The sequence below is a fragment of the Poecilia reticulata genome, chromosome 6 (assembly GCF_904066995.2).
Source record: "Poecilia reticulata chromosome 6, P_reticulata-male-v2, whole genome shotgun sequence".
Classification (NCBI taxonomy): domain Eukaryota; kingdom Metazoa; phylum Chordata; class Actinopteri; order Cyprinodontiformes; family Poeciliidae; genus Poecilia; species Poecilia reticulata.
The window spans coordinates 27,519,518-27,545,579 of record NC_088835.1 but is presented as its reverse complement, the minus strand read 5'-3'; the positions used below and the strand labels follow the sequence as shown (position 1 = coordinate 27,545,579).

Here is a 26,062-nt window from a genome sequence, read left to right as displayed (position 1 = left end):
CCCAGTAGGTGGGCGTGGACTAAGCTTTTTTTTTTTTGGTGCTGTGCGCGAGGGAACAACCCACTAGCCATAGCCTTAAAGGGCAAAACTTATACGAAATAGAACAGCATCTCCCATTCTACAGTCATGGCCAAAGGTTTTGAGAATGATTCAAATGTTAATTTTTACAAAGTCTACTGCTTCAGTTTTTATAATGGCAGTTTGCATATACTCCAGAATGTTATAAAGAGTAATCAGCTTAATAGCAATTAATTGCAAAGTCAATATTTGCCTAGAAAATGAACTTTATCCCCCAAAACACAGTTCAACTTCATTGCAGCCCTGCCTTAAAAGGACCAGCTAACATCGTTTCAGTGAAGAGACGGGTGGACAAACAAAAACCTAGGAATTCTGACAAAATGCAAGCCTTGATTGTGCAAGAATGGACTGCTATCAGTCAGGGTTTGGTCCAGAAGTTGATGGAGCATGCCAGGGAGAATTGCAGAGGTCCTGAAGAAGAGGGGTCAACACTGCAAATATTGACTTGCTTCATTAACTCATTCTGTCAATAAAATATTTTGTTACTCATAATATTATTGCAATTGTATTTCTGTATGTTATGAAAACATCTGACATACACACATGAAAACCAGAGGGCAGCAGATCATGTGAAAATATATTTGTGTCATTCTCAAAACTTTTGGCCATGACTGTACAAGCTAAGGTCGCTGGCTCTTTCTGGTAGATGTCCTCCACAAAATCCGAATAAACAATTTATATTACATTATTTGCAATATTTACAAAAGATAATACTAATGTTGTTCCTGATTGGTTTCTCATTTCTTCAACAAACTGGTCAAAATTGTAAAATTATACTTGTAGTGTATTAGTCGTAATATTTCCAGGCCAATAGCACTGAAATATATAATTTCTCTTCCCTATTTGATATGAAATAAAACATCAGACAACTCCAGATAATACATTTTGTAATCTTGTTGGTAAATAATTAATAATAATAATAATTCAGGCACCTCTTGATAGTTTTAAATCAGGGTGCTGCTTTCTTGGGAATACGATCTGAACACCAAACTGTGGAGCCAGATTTGAGAGCCAGTCAGTGACAAGTCAGGAAAGAATTACAATAAAATAGTTGTGGATTTGTAATTCTGCAGCAAATATAAATTTCCACACATTTTATACTTCTATGGAATCTACAACCTCTTATAACAAAGGTAAGAACATAAAAGATTTACAATTATCTGCGCAGGCAAATAGTGGCAGCTGTTGACAAGACATGGTGATGCTCCATGGGTGAGTCAGAAATAAAGGGAGGAGACAAAAAGCATATAAGAGCAAGTTAGATGAAAGTAAAACTACTCAACAGCAGAGCAAATCAGCAACAGACCACAGCTCAACTGCCTGTAAAAGACAAACATGGCTGACATAAAAGCTGCTTTTGGTATGTATGTTCTTTACTACACGCATATGCTAATTGAAATGTATGTTACCAATGTTTTTATTAAGGAAAAACTGATGAGCAGATAACCCAAGTGTGATCCATTTAGAAATTAATTATGTATTTAATAAAAACCTGAAATAAATTTAAGGCCAAGATTACTGATTTTGGTTTCCTAACAGTTTTAGTATTTTTCTAATTCAAACCATGACGACTCACAGATAAGAAAATATGTAAACAAGGTTCTGCTTGAGAGAAATAAATTTAGAGAAAATGTCATTTCAATCAATTCATAAAATCATCTTTATTGTAGATTAATTGAAATCCCCTGTGATTTATTTTGATCTTATCCTTTCTTATATCTTTTAGTATTTGCAGCTTATTTCATAATACTTTCACTCACTCAGACAATACAGCAATGCACAGATAATTAAAAACACAGTAACTAAAATGTTAACACAGTTTCTTATTTTTTATTTATGTTTCCTGTTCAGAAATGTTTTATAATTACAATTAGAACTACATTAAAATAACAAAACATCCTTCCCCATAGCAGACTTAAACAAAGGTCTACAAAGAAAAAAACTAAGGCATCATTATAGTATCACATAAAGGTAAACTATTTCTTGTTAAATGTTTTCTGTATATATTGTCTTTTTGCTCTTTTTGCAATGAGTAATACCCGCAGTAGGCATTGCCTGTTGACTGTTAATATGGCAACACAAACCTTTTGAAGCACATTTTTATATAAGGCAGGCCAGCAGTGTTTTGTCATGAGAAAAGAAACATAAATCCCTTGCCTGCATTTAACAGCAATAACAGAAGGTCTACAGGGATTTTCATGACTTATTAATATCATACATTTGTTCTAATTAAACATGTTGGTGTAAAGCAACACTGAGCTTCATGTAGTTCTGGGTTAACCGTGACCTAATTCCTCATTGCAATCAGCAGTACTTGCACTTGGCATTGTGGTGGCAGTATTTGTTGTCACTAACATGGCAGCACAAGCTTGTTCAGCCACATTTTTCTGCAAGGCAGGCCAACAGTGTTTTGACATGGGAGAATAACATTAACTTACAGGTAAAATACCTTCCTCACTACTAAAAACCAGTTTGTTATTTTAAACTTTATAATTTTTTCAGATCATTTAGTAAATTACTTGTCTCCATTTAATAGTAAGTCCACCCACATCAGATCATGTACAGCAGAAACCCACTTTTTCTATGGAGGATATATTTTAACAAATCGCCTGCATTTACAGTAATATTGGAAGATGTTAAAGGTAAAAACAAGGGTGGTTTGTAACTTTATTCATATCAAACATCTGTTCTAATTATTTATATTTATGTATGAAAACACCAAACTTCAAGTAGCTAAGGTTTTGTGATGGCTCAACAGCTTTTTGAAACAAGCAGTCCCCATACTGTAGTTTTTGTTGTCAATATTTAATAACATTATTGTAAGCATTTGTTCTTAATAGCTCACCTGATTAAACAAAGGCTGTAAAAATAAATAAAAACATGGCAACAGAAACTTAATGCACACTTTCCGAATCTGTAAATAACTTAAAACACTCCTGGAAAAACTTGTTCCTGATTTTGTTGTGACCAGTGATAATATGTACTCTTTACTCTGTGTTTATTTAGTATTTTGGCAGGTTGAGTCAAATATCTAACTTGTTATCATGGAGAGTTTGCGATTGCAGATGTGGTTTTAGAAGAGGGGTAGATGTAAATGGAGGATTTGTTGATCGAGACTCAGAATTTTGGAGCTGCTCAAACACCATAACCGAAAGTCAACAATATGTGCTTCGCACATGTTCATATAATATGACTGTGGAGAGACCTTTGGAAGGGCAGGTAGTTGCAGATCTTGTTCTAAGGGGCAATTAGAACAAGATCTTGGTGGAAGTGGTGGAGGGATGTGTTGATCCGAGACTTTATTATTAAAAAGACCATAAGAGAGATGGTTGCTGATTATGAAGTATTTTATGAAATATTCTAATCTTACTAAATAAACCCTAATATCTGACAGGTCAACCCCCACAGCAGCTCAGCTCAGCTGCAGACTGCCTTAAAGGTCAAAATAGCCCATAGGTACTAACTAGGAAGTATTTCTATTTTAGCACCCATGAGAGATCTAGATTTGCAAAGTTGAGAGATAAATTATTTTCAAGAAATATTGTCCTTTTCAACAAATTCTTGAGAAACTCATCCATGCGTTCCTTAGTTGCATTTAGGAGGGGTTTTCTCCCTACTGCGAAGACAATTACCAAAGTAAATAAAAATTTTTTTCGCAACTTCAACATTAGGTCTATGTTTTATTCATAAACAAGTCTTATGTTGGAAAAAGAAATTCTTGTCCATAATTTGATAGTTGGCAACCGCAGTTCTGCACCCCTTCCATTTACCACGGGTCAGGTGTTTTGTGAATGATCATCAAACATGCTCAGATGGTGACGTGGTACTTTAATCTGTCCTCTGCTGATGTCCTGTGTTGTTTTCAGAGCCAGAGAAAGAGGATGTCCTCAGAATTGTGCTGGTGGGCCAGGAGAGAGTTGGGAAGAGCTCAGCAGGAAACACCATCCTGGGAAAGAAGAAGTTTGAATGTCCAGTCAGTTCCATCCCTGTGACTTTGAAGAGTGAGAAGGCAGAAGGTGAAGTTCTGAACCATAAAGTCTCTGTGGTGGACACCCCTGGACTTTGCAGCTCTCGACTTTCTGCAGATGAGATAAAAAACGAGCTGCAAGAAGCTCTCAATCTGAGCTCTCCTGGTCCTCATGTTTTCCTCCTCGTCCTTCAGTTAGGAAGGTTCACCAAACAAGAACAGAGAGGACTGAAGACCCTGAAGAACATTCTGAGTTCTGATGTCTCCAAGCATATGATGATCCTGTTCACCTACGGTGACAGACTGAAAGATAGTGACATCAATATAGATACATTTTTAAAAGATGATGAGTATTTGCAGAATCTATTGCTAGACAGTTGTGGGACTTACCATGTGTTCAACAACAATGACATGGAAGACAAGAGACAGGTTAAAGAGCTAATTGAAAAAATAGATTCAATCTCAAACAGAGGTGAGCAGTTTTATAAGGAGAAAGAACCTCAGTCAGGCTGGCTTGGCTGGGCAGACAGCATCAGATATTACCGTGACAAGATTTACACAATGATTTTCTCTGAAGATTGAGTAGGAATAGCAGAGGAGAACGTTGGAGTAAAAGTAAAAGCTCTCTGGACTCCAGTAAACATTACTGTTTAAACAGAAATGTCAGTTTTGTTGCTCTATTTTTTAACAGACATTCAACGTTTTAAAAGCAGAAAATGTTACACAATATACTGATAGTTTTTGGGATTAAATAGAACAATACTAGTTCAGTCAATATGGTTCTTAGGGTAAAACAATGTGTAAAACATATTTATGTGAAGAAGAAAAAAAAATGTATAAAGATTTTTTTTAAATATTTAGCATGTGTATCATTTCTTCTCCAAAAAGTCAGTCATTGATATTTGTTTGTGCAATAAAATCATTAATCCTTTTAATAAAAATGTTTCGTTGCTTCGTTAATTTAAATGTTATATGAAATGGAAGCTCCTTGCTTAGGGAAATTTTTGATATGTTACAAAATACACTATTTTTCCAAAAGTATTCACTCACCTTCCTTGATGCACATATGCACGTGAGATCACATTCTTAATCCATAGGGTTCAGTATGATGTTAGTCCACCCTTTGCTGGTTGAACATCTTCAACTCTTTTGGGAAGGCTGTCCACAAGGTTTAGGAGTGTTTATAGAGATTCTTCTCCATTCTTCCAGAAGTGCATTTGTGAGGTCACATACTGATGTTGGAAGAGAAGACCTGGCTCTCAGTTTCCGCTCCAATTCATCCCAAAGGTGTTCTGCTGGGTTGAGGTCAGTACTCTGCAGGCCAGTCATGTTCATCCACTCTAGACTCTGCCATACATGTCTTTATGGACCTTGCTTTGTCCACTGGTGCACAGTCACTTTGAAAGAGGAAGACTCCAGCTCCAAACTGTTCCCACAAAGTTGTGAACCTGGAATTGTCCAACATGTCAACCCCACACCATCAGATTGCCAGATAGAGAAGCGCGATTCATCACTCCAGAGAACATGCCTCCACTGCTGTAGAGTCCAGTGGCAGCTTGCTTTACACCGCTGCATCTGATGCTTTTCATTGCACTTGTGGTGTAGGGCTTGGATGCAGCTCCATGTTGGACTGGGCTCTATTCCATGAAGCTCTCTGCATATAAATGTTCTGGAGCTAATCTGAAGGCTAAATGAAGTCTGGAGGTCTGTAGTGAATGACTCTGCAAAAAGTTGGCGACCTCTTTGCTCTATGTGCTTAATATTGATATGTTCCTGACAGAAACTTGACTGGATGACAATAATAAATCACCTGTACTAATCAAATCAGCACATCCTGATTATGATTTTTTTAAAGGACAATAGAAAGGTCAAACAAGGAGGTGGCGTAGCATTTTTTTACAGGGAATCAGGACAGTGCAGAGACCACTAAATGGGCAGGTGCTGAAAAAAAAAGGGCACATCTAACCACATTCTAGGACAGAATATTAAAGCCATCTCAGCTTTCAGAGTTTAATAAACTGATAAATTACAAAATTGAGATATACAATCACAGCTAAGGAAAATATCTATTATAATACACAGCAAACAACTATGCATATGTAAGATATTTTATTAATAATTTATTTTTGCAGGTCTATTTTGTTATAGGAAAGTATTTCAATATTCAAACCCGCAATTTAGCAAGATATGTAAATCAGAGCTGGACCACCAGACATATTTTGTTTTTACAGAATTACACTATTAAAAATATAAACAAGGGCACAATGAACCTTTTAGTGACTGTAATCTATAAAAAAATCTGCCTGTTTGATGCAGTGGAGATGAAGACGGTCCATTCAGGGAAGCAGAGCTGCATCACACTTTATCGTGGAACTGCAGAAAAAAAACAAAAAACAAATATATAATTGTTAATGCATGTCACCATGAGAAAAGCCTACTGAGTTTTGCTTAAAAACACTTTTAAAAATTAAAATCACACATTTTTGTCTTATGAAGTGAAATTTTTTTTGCAAAACAAACTTAATTGTGCATGTCATAAATCCTTTCTTGCTATTCTAAGGTTTTGTTTGTGCCTCAAAGTTTTACTTGTGATTCTCATGACGTCTTGAGCAGGGCCTAAAATCACAACAAAAGATTTATAATGTGTGCAAATAAATGTTTGTTTGGCAAATAACTTTTTAAGTTCACGAGACAAAAATGAGTTATTTAATAAAAAGTTATTTAAACAAAGCATTTTGTTTTTCAAAACGAAATCATTACAATTCCAAAAGTTTTGATTACAATTTTATTTTACTTAACTGAGGTTTGTTTTTTCTCCATTGAATAATTGGGAAATAAATTTAACTTCATACTCTGCGAACCAGACCCTAAACTTTTTTTCCCCTTCATTAATGACAAACTTTTATTACATACATTATATCTATCATGGTAATTCAGGGTGAGTTATTTTTAATTCTAAATTAATATCCTTGTTGGACTATTATTTAAGTGTTATTCTCTTTCAAGACACATTTATCTAACGCCAGAATAAATGAAATGTACGTTATGCAGCAAAGGAAATTAGAAGATTGGACATATATCTATGGAGGACCAAAACTGACATAATAATAAATAAAAGAATAAATATATACTTTGTTTTATATTTGCTGTATTTATTTCTGTATCGTTTTCTCGCTGCATCGTTATGTTAATGAGGTGGGCTGCCTTCTATGTCCAGCTCTCTATTGGTCAATAAACAGGAAAGAGAACGATCCGTGTGCAGATCGATTGTGAATGCCTGCACTGTGGTCCTCTTCGGAGAGCCTTATAGACCCTTTTCACAAGACGTCTGTTACGACCCGGCTCGGCCAGGGGAAAGGGAAGTAACATTAAAGAAACCTAGGTGGTAAGGTTTTACAATTTAGGAGTTTATTGTTTGGGTTTTGACAAAAAATAAAAAGGTAAAACTTAACAATAATCAACAGGTAGGTACTTAAAACAAAAATGTACTAAATGAGAAAATCCACAAAACAATCAGGGTTGTAAACCAAATATCTTAAACAAAAATGGACTTTCCATACAGGTTAAACAAAAACAAACTACAAATCTCTAACAGAGATTCAAAGATCCCTCAGAGGGACAAGACGAGCTAGCAAGAGCTGGCAAAAACTGGCAAAAACTAACAAGGGCTATCAGAGTTTACAAAGTCAGTTGACACCAACCAACCAACCAACCAAACAAACAAACAAACACCCAAAGTGGCAAGCTGTCTAAACAAAGAATCAGCCGCGCCTTCTCCCAGGAAGTCCTTGGTTTTTAAAGGGGAGGCCTCATCAGGGATTGGTGGAGCTGGCAATTGATGAGCCAATCGCTGTAGGCCTCAGGGAGTGGCACAGGAAGGCAGGGCTGCATCCACTTCCAAGTGGAGTCAACTTGATTAGAAGCTGCCGATGGTACAAAAAAAAGGAAAAGAAAACATACACAAGGCCACTGGCCGTAACACCTCCCCCCTAAAAATCCTAATCAAAAGGGGTTGGGAGGAACATTTCCAACCGAAGGTAACTACATAAGCTACATTCTAGATAAAGCATCTGCTAAGAAGTTGTCTGCACCTTTTTTATGTTTGATATCAAGATGGTAATCCTGTACCAGTAAAGCCCACCGCATGAGTCTCTGGTTATGGTTGTACATCCGAGAAAGGAAAACAAGGGGGTTGTGGTCGGTGTACACTGTGATTGGCACAGGGCTAGACCCTAGGTAAACCTCAAAGTGTTGAAGTGCAAGTAGCAAGGCCAGAGTTTCTTTCTCAATGATGGAGTAATTGAGTTGACTGGGTGTAAATTTACGGGAAAAATAACAGACGGGATGATCAGCTCCGTCCCCACCTTCCTGTAACAGTACAGCACCAGCTCCAACAGCACTAGCATCCACTTCAAGTTTGAAAGCCTTTGACATGTCTGGAGAAGAAAGCACAGGTGCATGTGACAAAAGAGATTTTATACTTTCAAAAGTATGCTGACATTCAGGAGTCCAGACAAAGTCTACTCTTGGGCTCAGCAGAGTAGTAAGAGGGTGGGCTACAGTCGAAAAATTTCGACAGAAGTTTCGATAATAACTGGCCATGCCAAGGAAACGGCGAAGGGCTTTTCTTGTTCTAGGGACAGGAAACTCAACGATGGCTTTTATTTTGGCTTCTATAGGGCATACCTGTCCCTGGCCAACTTGCCAAACTAGGTAAGTGACAGTTTACCAAAGTCACACTTTGCTAAGTTTACAGTAAGCGAAGCTTCAGCAAGTCGGGTGAACACATCTTTTAAGATTTTTATGTGTTCTTCCCAGGTAGAAGTATACACAATGAGATCGTCAAGATATGCATTACAGTTTGGTAGCCCAGACAGAACAGTGTTAACCAACCGCTGAAAGGTGACTGGGGCATTACACATGCCAAATGCCATGACTGTATATTGCAAAAACTTATCTGGTGTTACAAATGCAGAGATCTCTGATGCACGGTCAGTTAATGGTACCTGCCAGTATCCTTTTAACAGGTCCAGTTTACTTACAAAGTTGGCATTGCCAATTGTATCAACACAATCCTCTATACGGGGAAGTGGATACGAATCTATAACAGTAACTGAATTAACTTTTCGGAAATCTGTTATAAAACGAGGAGAGCCATCAGGTTTCATCTCCAAAAGACATGGGGAGCTCCATGGGCTGGCGCTACGCTTAGCAAACCCATGTTGTAACATGTAGTCTGTCTCACCGTTCATCAACACTCTTTTAACTGGGTTTATTCTGTACGGATGTTGTTTTATTGGCTTGGTCCCAGCAACATCAATGTCATGTTTAAGAACTGAAGTTTGTGTTGGCACGTCATGGAACAGTTCTGGGAAACTATTGACCAAGACAATAATATCATTTTTTTGTTCCTCTGTTAAATGTGAAAGCTGGTTAGGCAGAACCTTCAACATTTCAGAGTTTAGCAATCGTGAGCTTTGGTAAGAAATGGGACGTAATGTTAAACCATCCTCTGTAGCAGAGTCAGAACAATCCCTTACAATCAATGCTGAGGAGCAAATTGAAGGTAGGGGTTGACCTGTTTGAAGGTCAGGAGTACCGTTTGGGTCTCGAGAACAGTACGGTTTTAACATATTTATATGACAGACCCGAGATTTTCTCCTTCTTTCAGGAGTGTTGATTACATAATCTGTCTCACTCAACTTTTCCTGAACCACATAAGGTCCTGAAAACTTGGCAGAAAGAGTAGAACCAGGAACAGGTAGTAAGGCTAGGACTTTTTCCCCTTAGCAAAAGAACGAGACAGGGCAGACTGATCATAATGCTTTTTCATAGACCTTTGAGACTCACCTAGTGTTTCTTTTGCAAAAGCACAAGACTGATGCAGTCTCTCTCTAAATTTGCAGACATAGCCCAGAATGTTCTCCTGGGGAGAAACATTTATCTCTAAGAGTTTCTCTTTGAGAATTTTCAGAGGGCTACGGAGTGTATGGCCAAACACCAACTCAGCTGGGCTGAATCTTAGAGACTCTTGAATAGACTCCCAAGCAGCAAAAAAACAAAAGGTATGCCTTCATCCCAGTCTTTTTCTGTTTCTGTACAATACTTTCGTAGCATAGACTTTAACGTCTGGTGCCAACGCTCTAAAGCTCCTTGAGATTCAGGATGATAAGCGCTGGAGACTGTATGCTGTATGTTCAGTTCTTTAAGGACTTGCCTAAAAAGCTTAGACTGAAAGTTTGTGCCTTGATCAGTTTGAATTATTCTAGGAAGGCCGAAGGTGGAAAAAAACGTTGTCATCGCTTTTACTACTGAGCTGGAAGTGATCTTACGCAGTGGTATTGCTTCTGGGTAACGAGTTGAGGCGCACATTAAGGTGAGGAGAAACTGATGACCAGATTTTGTGCGAGGAAGTGGCCCAACACAGTCCATGATGATTCGCTCGAAAGGTTCTCCAACCACGGGTATAGGATGGAGAGGAGCAGGAGGGATAACTTGGTTGGGTTTACCAGCTAACTGACAGGTATGACAGCTGCGACAATACTGGCGTACATCTGTTTTTAATCCGGGCCAGTAAAAATGTTTCAGAACATTCTGATAAGTTTTTGTTACTCCCAAATGTCCTGACCAGCTTCCTTCATGTGCCAAGGCCAAAATGTGTTTGCGGTAACCTGATGGAATTACAATTTGGTGTACCACATTCCAGTCAGCATCAGGGAGGACAACAGGGCACCATTTTCTCATTAATACTCCATCATTAACATAAAATGCTAATGGTTCAACTTTAGCTTTGTCAGCACTTACAACACCTGAGAAGCACCTCTTAAGAGTTGGATCCACCTTCTGAGCTGCACAAAGCTGTGACCGGGAGATGGGGGGAACAACCACCAAAATCAGCTTGTCGCACATCTGGTTTCACCGGGTGGACTGCAGGCAACTGTGTTGTAACTGGTAGTTTTTCCTCCTCTGAAAAGATTGACATAAGCACACTATCAGACAAGTCCACATTTTCCTCTGAGGTTCCCTTCAATTTTTGAGCCCTGGTGAGCACACAGGAAGTAGACACATTAGTCTGCGTTGCCTCTTCCTCCTTAGGAAGGGAGCAGGGGACATCTAATACTTCTAGGGATGGTGTTACTTTACCACCTGCAATATCATTACCAAGTAAAAGGGAAATACCTTTAACTGGAAGCGCAGAACAAACAGCAATGGGGAAAATACCAGAAATCAGTTCTGACTGTTACTGCACCAAGTGTACAGGCCAGGGGACATAACCCATTTCCAGTCCTTGTAGTACAACACTGTAGCCACAAGATGACAACTCAGAAAATGGTAGGGAATCTGTTAAGATAATAGATTGGGAGGCACCAGTGTCACGCAAAATACGAACTGGATGTGGATTTGCAAGTTTTCCTGGTACTGAAACATATCCAGTCAGCAAAAAAGGTTCATAACACGGATCAGGAGTACAGCTGATCCGTGTTATGATGTTATGATGTTAGGATGTTAAACGGATGTTGTCTGACGTCATGTGAAAAGGGTCTATAAGGCGCTCTCCAAAGAGGACCACAGCGCAGGCATTCACAGTCGATCTGCACACTGATCATTCTCTTTTCTGTTTATTGACCAATAGAGCTGAACATAGAAGGCAGCCCACCTGATTAACATAACGATGCAGTGAGAAAATAATACAGAAAACAATACAGAAATAAATACAGCAAACGGAAAAGTGAGAATATATTTATTCTTTTATTCATATATTTCTACTTTTATTTTTATATTGATTCTTTCATTTATTATTATGTTGAATATATATTTATTCTTTTATTTATTATTATGTCAGTTTTGGTCCTCCATATATATCCATTTCCATTTTAATGGCAAGAATGAACAACAATTCTTTGAAAATGAATAACAGTTCTTTGGCGCTCGGGCCCCGGCAGAAGATTTGAGCTATTATTTGCTGAGAGCTCGGGTGAACATCCCCGACGCTGATTAGCGATACTCTTCCCCCCGGGGCCCGACACTGGTGGTGGAGGTCGGAAAAGGATGACGTCTTGGAGAGCTGAATGATGCTGGTGGAGAAAGGGGTGGAGGTGGGTTGAGCACGGCTGGAGAGCGGCTGGCGGCGTGGGTATGGATGCATATAAGCGGAGCTTGATTGATGATTGAACACGCCGGTTGTGGTGTTAATGGTATGTACGGTTAAAAACTACAAATGGCCACCTGTGATGACATCACGGGGCACGTCAGGCTTAAGTAGACAGGTGACGCTGATTGCTGGGGAACGTCCATGCTGAGAGTCGGTGTGATGCAAAATAAACTAATCACGATGATACAGTTGGACTGAACGCACTCTTTTGTTAACACGACATGGTGTCAGGAGTGGCGCTGTAAATCGTAGTGAGGCTGTAACTTTATTCGGCTACCGGAGACATGGCTGAGGACGACGTACAGAGAGGTGGTTCTGCGGGTCCATCTGCAACGTTCAGTATCCAGCCGCCAGAGTCTTTCGACTTCACAAAGCCGCAGGAGTGGTCCAAGTGGATACGGCGATTCGAACGGTTTCGTCTGGCAAGTAACCTGAACTCCAGTTCTGAGGAGAATCAAGTTAACACGCTCATTTATTGCATGGGAGACGAAGCTGACGATGTTCTGCGGGGATTAGCGTTATCTGACGCTAACAGGAACAGTATCAAGGAGTTCGTGAGGGTTTTAAAGCTTTCGTCGTTGTCAAGAAAAAATTTATTTATGAGCGAGCCCGGTTTAACATGCGCAAACAAGAAGAGCATGAAACCGTGGATGCCTTTGTTACTTCACTGTATGCGCTAGCAGAACATTGTACGTATGGAGCGCTACATGATGAACTGATTCGCGATAGATTGGTGGTGGGACTTCAAGATAAAAGGTTATCGGAACGTATGCAACTCGATCCAGATTTGACATTAGAAAAGGCCATTACCTCAGCAAGACAAAGTGAAGAGGTGAAACGGCAGCAGTCCTGCCTGCGTACTAGCTCAGAAACGGAAAATGGCAAATCTGTCGACAGAGTGTATGAAAGCGGTGTTAAGCCTCGTAAGACTAAATATCGACCCAAGATGCACACTGCTATAAGTGCAAAAAGAGAGGTTCCGCAGTGTTATAAGTGCGGTGGTTCTCCATCCCATCCCAAACGTGACTGTCCAGCTAATGGGGAAAAATGTCATCTATGTGGAAAAAAGGGACACTATAAGAGGGTGTGTAGAACGCTCAAGACTGTACATGCTGTGGAAAGACACGATTTTTTGTTTTTGGGCAGCATTACAAACGGAGATGAACCTTGGAGGGTGGATGTTGAAGTAAATAACCGAATTATTTCATTTAAGATTGATACGGGTGCCGATGTTACAGTTCTGCCATATGCCAGGTTTAAAGACATCTACAGAGATACAAGTTCCCCCATTCTGAAGAAAGTCACTAGACAGCTGCTAGGACCTGGGGGAAATGCACTGGACATTGTGGGGGTTGTTGAGATGTTAATGAGAAAAGGGGACAAGGTGATACATGAAAGTGTATATATTATAAAACATCTGCAGACTGCACTTTTGGGCAGGCCAGCCATTCAGAAACTGGAGCTTGTAGCTAGATTAAATGAGATAACTGCTGAAACAATGAAAGCTAGCTATCCAAAGCTCTGTAGTGGTCTCGGAGAAGTGAGACAGCCTTATACCATCAAACTGAAACCAGGAGCTCAACCATTCTCATTAAAAACACCCAGAAGGATTCCACTTCCTTTGATGGACAAAGTCAAGCAAGAACTGTCCCGCATGGAAAGTATGGGTGTGATCAGCAGAATTGAGGAGCCCACTGAATGGTGTTCAGGAATGGTGGTTGTTCCCAAAAAGACAGGTGCTGTACGCATATGCATCGACCTCACAAAGCTGAATGAGTCTGTGTGTAGAGAGAAGTATATTCTTCCGTCTGTTGATGAAACACTCGGTAAACTGGGAGGAGCTAAAATCTTCAGTAAATTAGATGCTAATATGGGCTTTTGGCAAATACCTTTAACTGAGGAAACAGCAAAATATACAACCTTCATTACTCCTTTTGGTCGTTATTATTTCAAGCGGCTATCCTTTGGTATAGCGTCTGCCCCTGAGCATTTCCAAAACAGAATGGTAACAGAGGTCACAGAGGGGCTAGATGGGGTAGTATGCCATATGGATGATGTGTTAGTGTGGGGGAGAACACAAAAGGAGCATGATGCTCGTCTGCATATCGTTCTTGAAAAGATTCAAGAACTGAATCTTTTCAGTTCTTACACAGTTATTACACTGAACATCGATAAATGTGATCTTTCAAAACACACCGTAACATTTTTGGGCCACGTTATCTCTGCAAATGGAGTTAGCCCGGATCCCAATAAAACAGAAGCTGTGAGAAAGATGAAAGAACCAAGAGATGTGAGTGAGTTAAGAAGCTTCCTTGGAATGGTTAACCAGCTGGGGAAGTTTATTCCACGGTTAGCAGAGCGAGACAAACCTTTAAGGGATCTCTTGTCTAAGAAAAACTGTTGGATATGGGAAGTTGATCAGGCCAAAGCATTTCAAGATCTGAAAGAGATGCTTTCATCCCCGCCAGTGTTAACTATGTACGACACAAACAGGGAATGCAAAGTTTCAGCAGATGCATCAGCTTATGGTCTGGGGAGTGTGCTGCTTCAAAAATGGGGTCAAGAATGGAGACCTGTTGCATATGTGTCACGAGCATTAACACAGACTGAGCAGAGATATGCACAAGTGGAAAAAGAAGCTTTGAGTCTTACCTGGGCTTGTGAAAGGTTCAGTAATTATCTCATTGGCAAACATTTCCAAATGGAGACTGATCATAAACCACTTGTGAGTCTGTTGGGTTCTCAGAGGTTGGATGCCCTTCCACCGCGCATTCAGTGTTTTAGAATGCGTCTCATGAGATATTCCTATTCCATCTCATATGTGCCAGGGAAACATCTGGGGACAGCTGACACTCTGTCACGTACCCCCATGACAGAAAACTTAACAGAAACAGAAACTAAGTTGGTTGAAGACTCAAATATTTATGTGGACAGTGTGATACAAAACTTGCCTGCAAGCACTAGCTACCTTGAAGAGCTGAGAGAGGAGCTGAAAAGGGACAGCATATGCGTGAGGGTGATGCAGCTATGTGAAGGAGGATGGCCTACACACTACAACAGTGAACCAGCACTTAGACTGTACTGGGCTGAAAAGGCATTTCTTACAGTGAAGGATGGTCTTTTGTTAAAAGGAGAAAGACTTGTTATTCCTTCCACCATGAGAAACGATGTGCTCATGAGACTACATGAAGGACATCAGGGAGTGGTGAAATGTCGAGAACGAGCGCAGCAGTCAGTGTGGTGGCCTGGACTGAGCCAGCAGCTAAAAGAGCTGGTTCTAAAGTGTCACACCTGTAACAGAGAGAAAGTAAATCGTATTGAGCCACTGATGCCATCACAGTATCCAGACAGACCATGGCAAAAACTTGGGGCTGATCTGTTTACTTTGCAAGGGAAAACGTATATTCTGGTTGTGGACTATGCATCAAGATTTGTGGAAATTGCTCAGTTAAGTCCCACAAGGTCAACAGATGTGATTCCCCACTTGAAATCTGTGTTTGCACGTCATGGTATTCCCGAAGTATTGATCACAGATAACGGTCCCCAGTTTTCATGTGCTGCTTTTGCTACATTTGCAAAGTTATATGGATTTCGCCATATTACAAGTAGCCCGAGATACCCACAAGGTAACGGGGAAGCCGAGCGTGCTGTTAAAACAGTGAAAAACTTGTTGAAGAAAGCAGCTGATCCATATCTCGCCTTACTCGCCTATAGAGCAACACCACTTTGGAATGGATACAGCCCAGCAGAGCTTCTTATGGGAAGAAGACTTCGCACGACGGTGCCAACACTTCCATCTTTATTGACACCAGTTCTTCCGAATAGTAGGATGGTTGCTCAAAAAGAGAAAAAGAGGAGGACACAAGATGCAGAGAGATATGATTTACGCCACAGAGCAAGAGTTCTTAGCAAACTCACTCCAGGACAAGGTGTGTGGATTAAAGACCAAGGCACAAGTGGAGCAGTGGTTACCAGTCATTCGACTCCACGCTCTTATATTGTGGAAGGACCGCATGGATCAATTAGGCAAAATCGTCGTCATTTGGTTGCCATGGAGCCTTCGACAGAGCCAGAAGTACCGGAAGGGGACCTGGCTCCAGAACAAGCTCAACAGAGTTCCGAAGAACCTACACAGGAGAATCTTCCTGAACTTTCACCTACTCCTAGAACCAGGTTTGGGAGACGGATCGTGAAACCTGATAGACTGAATTTATAGTCAAAGGGAATGAAATGATTTGTGTACATGTTACGCTAAAGTTTAGGAATGATTAAATGTGTATTTCTATTTACAATGTTTTCTAGTCTTAGGTAGAGACAGACCTTCCAGCTACAGAGGCAGAATAATCCTCTAAGGTCTGTTGAATCAATGGTAGTCCACCCATTGATTCTAGAGAGGGAAGATGTGGTGTTAATGGTATGTACGGTTAAAAACTACAAATGGCCACCTGTGATGACATCACGGGGCGCGTCAGGCTTAAGTAGACAGGTGACGCTGATTGCTGGGGAACGTCCATCCTGAGAGTCGGTGTGATGCGAAATAAACTAATCACGATGATACAGTTGGACTGAACGCACTCTTTTGTTAACACGACACCGGTCTTGTGATAAATTCTGTTCCCCCTCTGTCGGGAGCGCGAATTGCAGCCAGAGAAGTGGATCCGGCGGATCTGACCATTTTCACGGCGCTTCTGATCGATTTATTGGTAAAAACTACTCATATAGTCATGTCAATGTTGAAACTTTCAGTTTAATCGGCAGCTATCAAAATAAAAATACATACATAAATAAACGAGGTCTTGTGTGGAGGTCTTTTTACGCTGTTTTGTGTTATTTTAAACGCGAAGTGAATCGATCTTTTTTTTTCAGCTTTTGTCTCGTAAGCCTGACAAATGTCAGTCAACAAACAGATTTCCAACACGTTGTGTGCATTTATAATTTTTATTTCTGATAAAGGAGGAGGAGGGAAGCTGGCCGATAGCAGGGCACAAAAATAAACACTTCCTGAAAAGATCAGAGTGTAAACCTTTTGGTAAATCCCGTTCTACTGTAAAATATGACATTACTGGATTAAGGAAATGTCTAGTATGCTATCACACATATTTTTTGAGAATTTGGAAACTGGTGCTTATTATTTCTCAAAGTTATTGGAGGAGAAGAGGAGAGAATGGATATTTCAGCTGCCTGAAATAATGTGTCCGTCCTCTATAAAATAGAAACAAATTAATTTACCTGCTAGTCTTTTACTGTGTTCATTCCTCTTATGATCAACAATAATTCCTGATTTTCATAACATTTGCTCTTTTTTGACAAAATTGGGATGGGGGAAATATTTTAGCTTTCAGCCACCTGAAATATGTTCCCCCTACATAAAATGGACATGTATAGTGAATTGCTTTCTTTGTTACCTAAAATTTGAATCATTAAATGAAGCTGTTTATTTCAGTTTGCAGAAAAAACGCCTAGCAAAAGAGGTTGTGGATTTTCCTATTCCACTGCGGCGTCTACAGCATGAGGTTGGACATTGCTGTGAGATTTATTCTTAACAGTGGTGATTGAAATTGTTTGTCTATAATCTAATAATTTCAATTCCTGTAGTTATTAAAAGTACATGCGGTTGAGGGTCAAGAAAACCCCCAACATCCTGCATATGTACATTATTAGAAAAAATTAAAATGCGACACTTCAAATCTGGACTAGATTATTCTCTTCTTCAAGAAGGCTCTTTATTACCATTTTTGCGATTTGTGAAACTTCACTTAACAGTCCACTGCAGAAGATCTTTCCTTCCTTGAGCCATCACCATTTGCAATAACACTGAAGAATTAATTACTTACACCACATTTAATTTCCCATTAGGATTAATAAAGTGGTTTTAAATTAGAATTGAATTTGAAAAAGACTGCATGGAACAAGTGTGAATGGTAATCTGATCTTTATTGAAGTCTGACAAATTACATAAAGGTTTCACAAATCCCAAACATGGATTAAAAATAATCTGCTATTAGTTGAGAATTATTTAGTCTATCTTTGAAGAGTCTAGGTGTTGGAGTTTTGGAGTTTGAGCAGCTCTCATGTGACACAGATCCAAAAAACGTCTGAAATGAACCTTTACTGAAGTTTCAATTATTGTACTTATTAATATATAGACAAACAATTTTGTTAAATAACTTTTTTCACATGTTGATGTATTAAGTTTTGGCTAAGTACATTTTTTTTATCAAAACATACAAATTATAGTCATGATAAAAATTTTTATTAACACTCAAAATAAGAATATTAATGTTATACTCACCACTGTTAAGAATAAATCTCACAGCAATGTCCAACCTCATGCTGTAGACGCCGCAGTGGAATAGGAAAATCCACAACCTCTTTTGCTAGGCGTTTTTTCTGCAAACTGAAATAAACAGCTTCATTTAATGATTCAATTCAAATTTTAGGTAACAAAAGAAAATAATTCACTATACATGTCCATTTTATGTAGGGGGAACATATTATTTCAGGTGGCTGAAAGCTAAAATACTTCCCCCATCCCAATTTTGTCAAAAAAAAGAGCAAATGTTATGAAAATCACAGGAATTATTGTTGATCATAAGATGAACGAAAACAGTAAAATTCTTTGCAGGTACATTCATTTGTTTCCATTTTATGTGGGGGAAAAGATTTTATCAGGCGCTTAAAATATTTTGTTCCCCCATCCTAACTTTGTCAAAAAAGAGAAAATGTTATGAAAATCACAGGATTTCTTGTTGAAGATGAGGGGAGTGAACACAATAAAAGACTTTGCGGGTAAATTAATTTGTTTCCATTTTAGAGAGGGGGAACAGATTTTATCAGGCTCTTAAAATATTTTGTTCCCCCATCCTAACTTTGTCAAAAAAAGAGCAAATGTTTTCAAACTTGCATGATTTCTTGTTGATCATAAGAGGAACGAAAACAGTAAAAGACTTGGCAGGTAAATTAATTTGTTTCCATTTTAGAGAGGGGGAACTGGTTTTATCAGGCGCTTAAAATATTTTGTTCCCCCATCCTAACTTTGGCAAAAAAAGAGCAAATGTTGATGATAAGAGGAATGAACACAGTAAAACACTTGCAGGTAAATTAATTGCAGAACGGGATTTACCAAAAAGTTTACACGTAAAAAGACCTCCACACAAGACCTCGTTTGTTTATGTATGTATTTTTATTTTGATAGCTGCAGATTAAACTGAAAGTTTCAACATTGACATGATTATATGAGTAGTTTTACCGAGAAATCGATCAGAAGCGCCGTGAAAATGGTCAGATCCGCCGGATCCACTTCTCTGGCTGCAATGCGCGCTCCCGACACAGGGGGAACAGATTTTCTCAGGGGAACAGAATTTCTCACCTGCGTGAAGCTGACACACCACCCACGTCAAAAAATCCAGCAAATAGTCTGAATGGTTAGTGCTCCGTTTGTGCAGGTTTGTGCCGTTAAAATTTTCGTTTGTGCAGTTTTGGTTTCTGAGATATTAAACATTTTTTAGGTCATCTAGAGTTCACCATCCCCCCATATCGCTCCAAAACAAACCAAAGTGGGCTAGTTCGTTAGTGCTCCGTTTGTGCAGGTTTGTGCCGTTAAAATTTTCGTTTGTGCAGCTTTCATCTTTGAGATATTAAAAGTTATAATTTTGGCCGATGACGTCACCATCCCCCCATATCGCTCCAAAACAAACCAAAGTGGGCTAATTCGTTAGTGCTCCGTTTGTGCCGTTAAAATTTTCGTTTGTGCAGCTTTCATCTTTGAGATATTAAAAGTTATAATTTTGACCGATGACGTCACCATCACCCCATATCGCTCCAAAACAAACCAAAGTGGGCTAATTCGTTAGTGCTCCGTTTGTGCAGGTTTGTGCCGTTAAAATTTTCGTTTGTGCAGTTTTGGTTTATGAGATATTAAACATTATTTTTTAGGTCATCTAGAGTTCACCATCCCCCATATCGCTCCAAAACAAACCAAAGTGGGCTAATTCGTTAGTGCTCCGTTTGTGCAGGTTTGTGCCGTTCAAATTTTTGTTTGTGCAGCTTTCGTCTTTGAGATATTAAAAGTTATAATTTTGGCCGATGACGTCACCATCCCCCCATATTGCTCCAAAACAAACCAAAGTGGGCTAATTCGTTAGTGCTCCGTTTGTGCAGGTTTGTGCCGTTAAAATTTTCGTTTGTGCAGTTTTGGTTTCTGAGATATTAAACATTATTTTTTAGGTCATCTAGAGTTCACCATCCCCCCATATCGCTCCAAAACAAACCAAAGTGGGCTAATTCGTTAGTGCTCCGTTTGTGCAGGTTTGTGCCGTTAAAATTTTCGTTTGTGCAGCTTTCGTCTTTGAGATATTAAAGGTTATAATTTTGGCCGATGACGTCACCGTCACCCTATCATGTTCCAAATCAAACCTAAGTGTGGGCTACTTCTTTTAATTCTTCAGATTCTCAGCTGTTGTACAATGTGTACATTTTGTTTTGAACTTCAATAAAGACTTAGAACAAGAAAAAATGTGTCTCATTTCAAGAAATGTTTTAAGATAGCAATGTTTTTTCACGAACGTAGCGTTCTCTCCACAATAATTGAATCCTGCTAATAAAGGACATGCAGCCTGACCCTAACGTAATGTGTATAACCTGTTCAACTGTGCTTTGATTTCGGAGGTGGTCTGAAGAATTATATTCACATTGTTGATGTACTGTCTGCTGATTATGCAGCAAACGTGTAAAAAAATTACATGAGCCTATAACGGCCAATTTAGACAACCTCTAAAATGTTAACGACACACAATTTCTGTTAATTCTTTCACTTCTTATATTTCCCGTTCAAAAATGTTGCTAATAACCCTTCCTACATAGTAACAGGCTAAGCAAAGTAAAACCTAAAGGATGTATAAAGAGGAAACTGAAGAATCTTCATAAGTTTGAATAAAGATAGGATACTAGATGTAAAACCTTTAATATTTAGTCTTAAAAACTAGCCTTTTTTTAAAGCATAATTGTCATGTTTCTCTACTTTAAAGGTAAGATTGCTATCCAAGTTCAACATTTATGATATTGATAATCCTATTGCTGAAAACTGTGGGTGAAATTGAGATACAAGACAGTTCTAAAGAAAGGTAAAACCTGGGGGGGTTCATTACTTTGTGCAGATTAAGTGTTTTTCACTTTAATTAATTGGTGTTTTAAACAGTGAGCTTTCTCAACTCTTATTTTAAGATGACGTTTCTTTTTGCTCTTTTTGCAACAGGCAATAGCTGCAGCATGGATCATGGTGGCAGTTTTTGTTGTCATTATCTAACGACAGGACAAAACAAACTTGTTCAGCCACATTTGTATGTCAGTCGGGTCCTCTATCATTTCTAGCATTTCCTTTGCCTTGACAGTAATATTAGAAGTTGCTAAAAGGGTAAAAGCAGGGGTTATCCAGGACTTCATTATTATTAGATATCTGATGTAATGGAACATTCTGACTTCGTATGCTTTCTGTTTTGTCATGGCTCAATACCTCTTTGCAGCAAGCAGTACCCATAGAATGCATTGTTGTGCCCCTTTCTTTTGTCAGCATTTCAAAACATGGCAACACAAACCTGATCAGGTACATTTCTACATAGGGTGAGCCAAGAGTGTTTTGTTATGGGAAAAGCACATGAGCTGGCAGACAAAATACCTTTCAAGTGGCTACAAAATCAGTTTGTCCTCTCATAAGGTTATCATTCAGCAGATCATTTCTCTGTGTTTCCCAGTACAAGATGCTGTGAAAATGATGCACCAACTAATAACAAAAAATACATATTATTACAGGAAATAAATATGACTCTGGGAAAATCAGAAACCATGTTTCTAAACATAACAAGAAAACACAGGAAATACATTATAAAAATGTAATTAAGTAAGTAGGAAGTTGTACTAAAAAACTACGGTATGCTTTAAGTCAGTGGTTCCCAAACCTTTTCTCCTGGGCCCTTCAGAGGTTTCCAAACTATTTCTGGGCCCCCCTATCGATTACAAATAGCTGTCTGGTTGAACGATGTGTGTGAGCGAAGGGGGTTGAGGGGCGGATTCTTAGAGACTCCCTGTTATACTCAGCCCCGGTTTCAGACGAACAAGGGGGGAATCAATTTTTTGGGGGGCAAAATTAATGTACGTAGCTGAACATAGTCAATAACATCGGTACCCTACAGGCTACTTTGTTTACAAGCTTAAGGTGCTGTATTGATACTAGCTAGTCATCTTTTACCTAACTTTACCTGCATCCAGCAGCTTCACTCAACAGTCGGTTAGTTTGGGGGAAAAACTGAAAAGTTCTTTGCGTTTGGCTGGTTTGCTGCCATGATTCTAACACACCTGCGTAGCTCTGCACAGCAGCAGCAGGTCTCCTTCACTGCCGCACAGGTGTAAACCCAGCGCAAGCGTCAGAGCGCCCATGTTGCATTTGAGGCGGCTCGGAAAAAAAGCTTACGACATGTTGACAACGGATTAAACAGTTTTAACTGCTGAAAAAGGTGACAGAGGACACAGATATGGGAAGTACTGGAACTCCTATTTTATCAAATTGATTTAGGATTAACAGTCTGTTGGCCATTCCAAGGTAAAAACAATAAACAGCTTCCAGTTTGGGTCTCGCTACGGACACCGTGAAAGCTCAAACAAGGTGTTAAAGCAAAGTTATCCTACTTTTTCCAATTGCATGCGCCCTTATCAGCAGTGGCGGAGCTAGACTTTTAAAGTTGCGGGGGCCAAGGGGGGCCAGGACTACCTCTGGGGGGCAAAATTTTAAATGTGTGTGTGCACATATATATAATTTTAAAAAATAACCAAACTGTATATCTGGTTAGTTTTTAGGCTCCTATGTCATTTGACATGTTATAATTAACACCTTTGGCTGGCGCACATGGAGACATGATAGACTTTATGCAGAGTTCATCGCAGAGGAAACTAAAATCAATCAAATAAAAGATCCTTTCTGAATATCATCTCATGGACAATGAACTAAATGCGTCTTTCTGACTGGGAGCTGACAGCGTGTTGAAGAGTTATGGACACCTTGGTTAGGAAGCTCTGCTTTGACAGGTAATTTGACAGGTAACAATATTTCGGGTCGGACCAGAATTATTTGCCTGATGGTGGTCGGGCTTCTAATGAGTTTACATTTAATGAATTTGCAGCACACAGAGAAAACCTAAAGAGAATGTGATCTACTTATTGTAGTTTAAGTAGAGGAATAACAGCTGACTGTTGAGAGAGGAAAGAAATTAAAGTGCAGATCCGTTAGACAGAAACAAGCGCAGAGCGCTGGGCAATAAATGCGCATAAATGCTCCACGGTTACGCTCAAATTAATCACACATGAGATGACAAATATACAATATATAGTTACACTGCTTATGTTAATGGTGTTTTAAAAACAAAACCAGTAAAAACTTAACCTGGTTAATATGTCAGATTCCCTCCTCACCTCGTCTTGATAAGAACAGAGAGCAGTTCGCTGGTTTCTGTCCAGACTGTGATCAGCTGACCACTTGGTGCGCAGACAGTTTAAGCTTTACGCACAGAGAACATTGTGGAGCTCATTATTAATCAGACTAAGAACAACATATGTCAGAGAATCATCTCTGATCTGGACGCTTTAACGGACCAGAGGCTTTGGAGCGCTTAGCAGCTGATCCGCTTCTGCGGGGATTTTCTCCCGCTGAGGGAAGTGATGCGGGATCAGGAAACGATCAGAGTTCTGCCGTCTTCTAATCACGTCATTTCGTGAAATGTTACCTGATTTCAAAAACGTTCTAGCAGAGAAATAATAAATGTTTCGTTTGATGACTATTGGAAATAAAATAATTTTTTTCTTTGACGGACAACGAAAAAAACTGTAGCGCAACCTCTGCTCCAAACTACGAACATTGTCGGCCCCTCTTCGTTTTTTTCTCTTTTTTGCGGAGGATCAATAAATAACTTATTGGTGTTTTACAACCACCAGGTATTAAGTGCTTTAGCCTTTGAATTGCACCACAGCGCAGCAACTGAAACACCCAGGAGAAGAATATCAGCTTGTTGTTATGAGTATAAAGGAGGCTGGTATCGCGCCTGATAAAAATCTATTTATTTATGTCATCACATGGACTTATATAAAGTTTTATACATTTTCTTTTGATATATTTATTATTGTTTTTCTTCTTTAGATATTAGGTTGGCTTAGAATGATTCCAAATAATGTACAGGAATAACCTTGTGCTGTTACATGTCAATCATCTAGGGGGGCAACTAGGGGGGCCAATCAGATGACAGGGGGGGGCACTGGCCCCCCTCTGGCTCCGCCACTGGTTATCAGACGCACAAAATGCGTGTTTTCTCTCAATCTATTGGAGAACGGTACCTGATGGGGAAACGCTAGTCCACGTGCCTTCAAGTAGAACTTTTTTTAAACCCATGCTCATTTGGTTTCAAAGAACCTATCACCAACTAGGCTAGCGGTTCTCAACGTGGGCGGTACCGCCCCCAGGGGGCGTTCAGAGGAAGGCAGGGGGCGCTGGCGGACATTTTGTAAAAAAAAAAAAAGGCCGCCAAAGGGATGCCTTTGGGCGGCGTTTAGTCGAAGGTAAACTTTACACCTTACAACAATGCCAGTTTAGACTTTGAGCAACTTGGTAAAACTGTATTGTGTAACATTAAATCATGCTTGGCTGCAACTGTATCGATGGCAGCTCTTCTTCTTCTATTCAGTGTTTGTTAGCTTCTGTTAGCTTTTTGGCGCAGCTCCGTTCTCCTGCTACTGGTAGGTAAAATCACGACACCCTCACTGTGTGTCCCTCTGAAAAATGAAACAATTTAAATGGGTGATGCCACTATAGAGAGCGTTCATTTTATAGCATTAACACTGGTGCTGTAAGTCAGTGGTCCCCAAACTATGGCCCGCGGGCCGAATCCGGCCCGCCTCCACATTTGGCCTGGCCCCCTGAACAATACCAGATTTTTTTTCATATATTGCAATTTCCGGTTTATATGTTAATTTTTCTTCAACGCATTGCTGCCATCTGTTTGACTTTTAGGGAACTGCTTGACTTTTCTGTTATTTAATCAGTACGGTTGTTTGCTAGCGGTAGAGCAGATGAACACACATGTTTGGTCAAATTCTTCAAAGTAATGCCTCTAAGTAGCAGCTTATACTTCAAACCGAGCCTTTATGTTAACATGAGGAATTCATATGTTAAAGTTACTTTCCCTCAATGGAATATATACTAGTCAGTCCCAGTGACCGTTTCAGTAACGGTTTTTGCCCATGTGCTTTCTGGGTAAAAATCAATCGAGAACCAGACCCCCCTCCCCCAACGCAACAATTTCCGGCAAAGCAGGTGATAAACGTGTGGGGACCCCTGCTGTAAGTGGTCCGGTATGAAACGGGGGTGATAGAACAACACAACACTTTTAAATTTCAATAATCAGAATGCAGAAATTGTTTCCGTTGTTTTAAAAGGTTTATGTCAGTCTGCCTTTTCCTCATCGATACGCTTCCCAACCGCCCTGCACAATAGGGGCTTAAAAAAAAAAGACGCGTACATTGCGCAAAACTCTGAAACAGGAGAAGCGGGACATAAAACGGAGCGACGAACGAACAAAAAAATATAGCAAAAAGAAAGAAACAAAAGTGAACATAACATTAAACAAAGAGAGGATAATACTAATCAAAAGAAACTAAATGGAAATGAATTAAGAACAAAATGCAAAAATAAACTAAGAAACTAAAGTAAATGCAGAGGAATAAACTGGTATGGCAAGAACTTTTGAGCAATAATTAATACAGAGGACTGTATGGCAAGAATAAACAGACAGTATTTCCAGATAAAAGGTAAAATAATATTGTTTTAG

General features: G+C 39.4%; 1 protein-coding gene across 1 annotated transcript; it reads left to right on the top strand.

Moving 5' to 3' along the window:
* Positions 1 to 1,366: 1,366 nt before the first annotated feature.
* On the top strand, positions 1,367 to 4,864 carry LOC145552030 (GTPase IMAP family member 2-like). Its single transcript, XM_081608319.1, has 2 exons — positions 1,367 to 1,438; positions 3,945 to 4,864. Exons 1-2 carry the CDS (start codon positions 1,414 to 1,416, stop codon positions 4,625 to 4,627), a joined length of 708 nt encoding a protein of 235 aa, XP_081464445.1. The 5' UTR covers positions 1,367 to 1,413; the 3' UTR covers positions 4,628 to 4,864.
* The last annotated feature ends 21,198 nt before the right edge of the window (positions 4,865 to 26,062 follow it).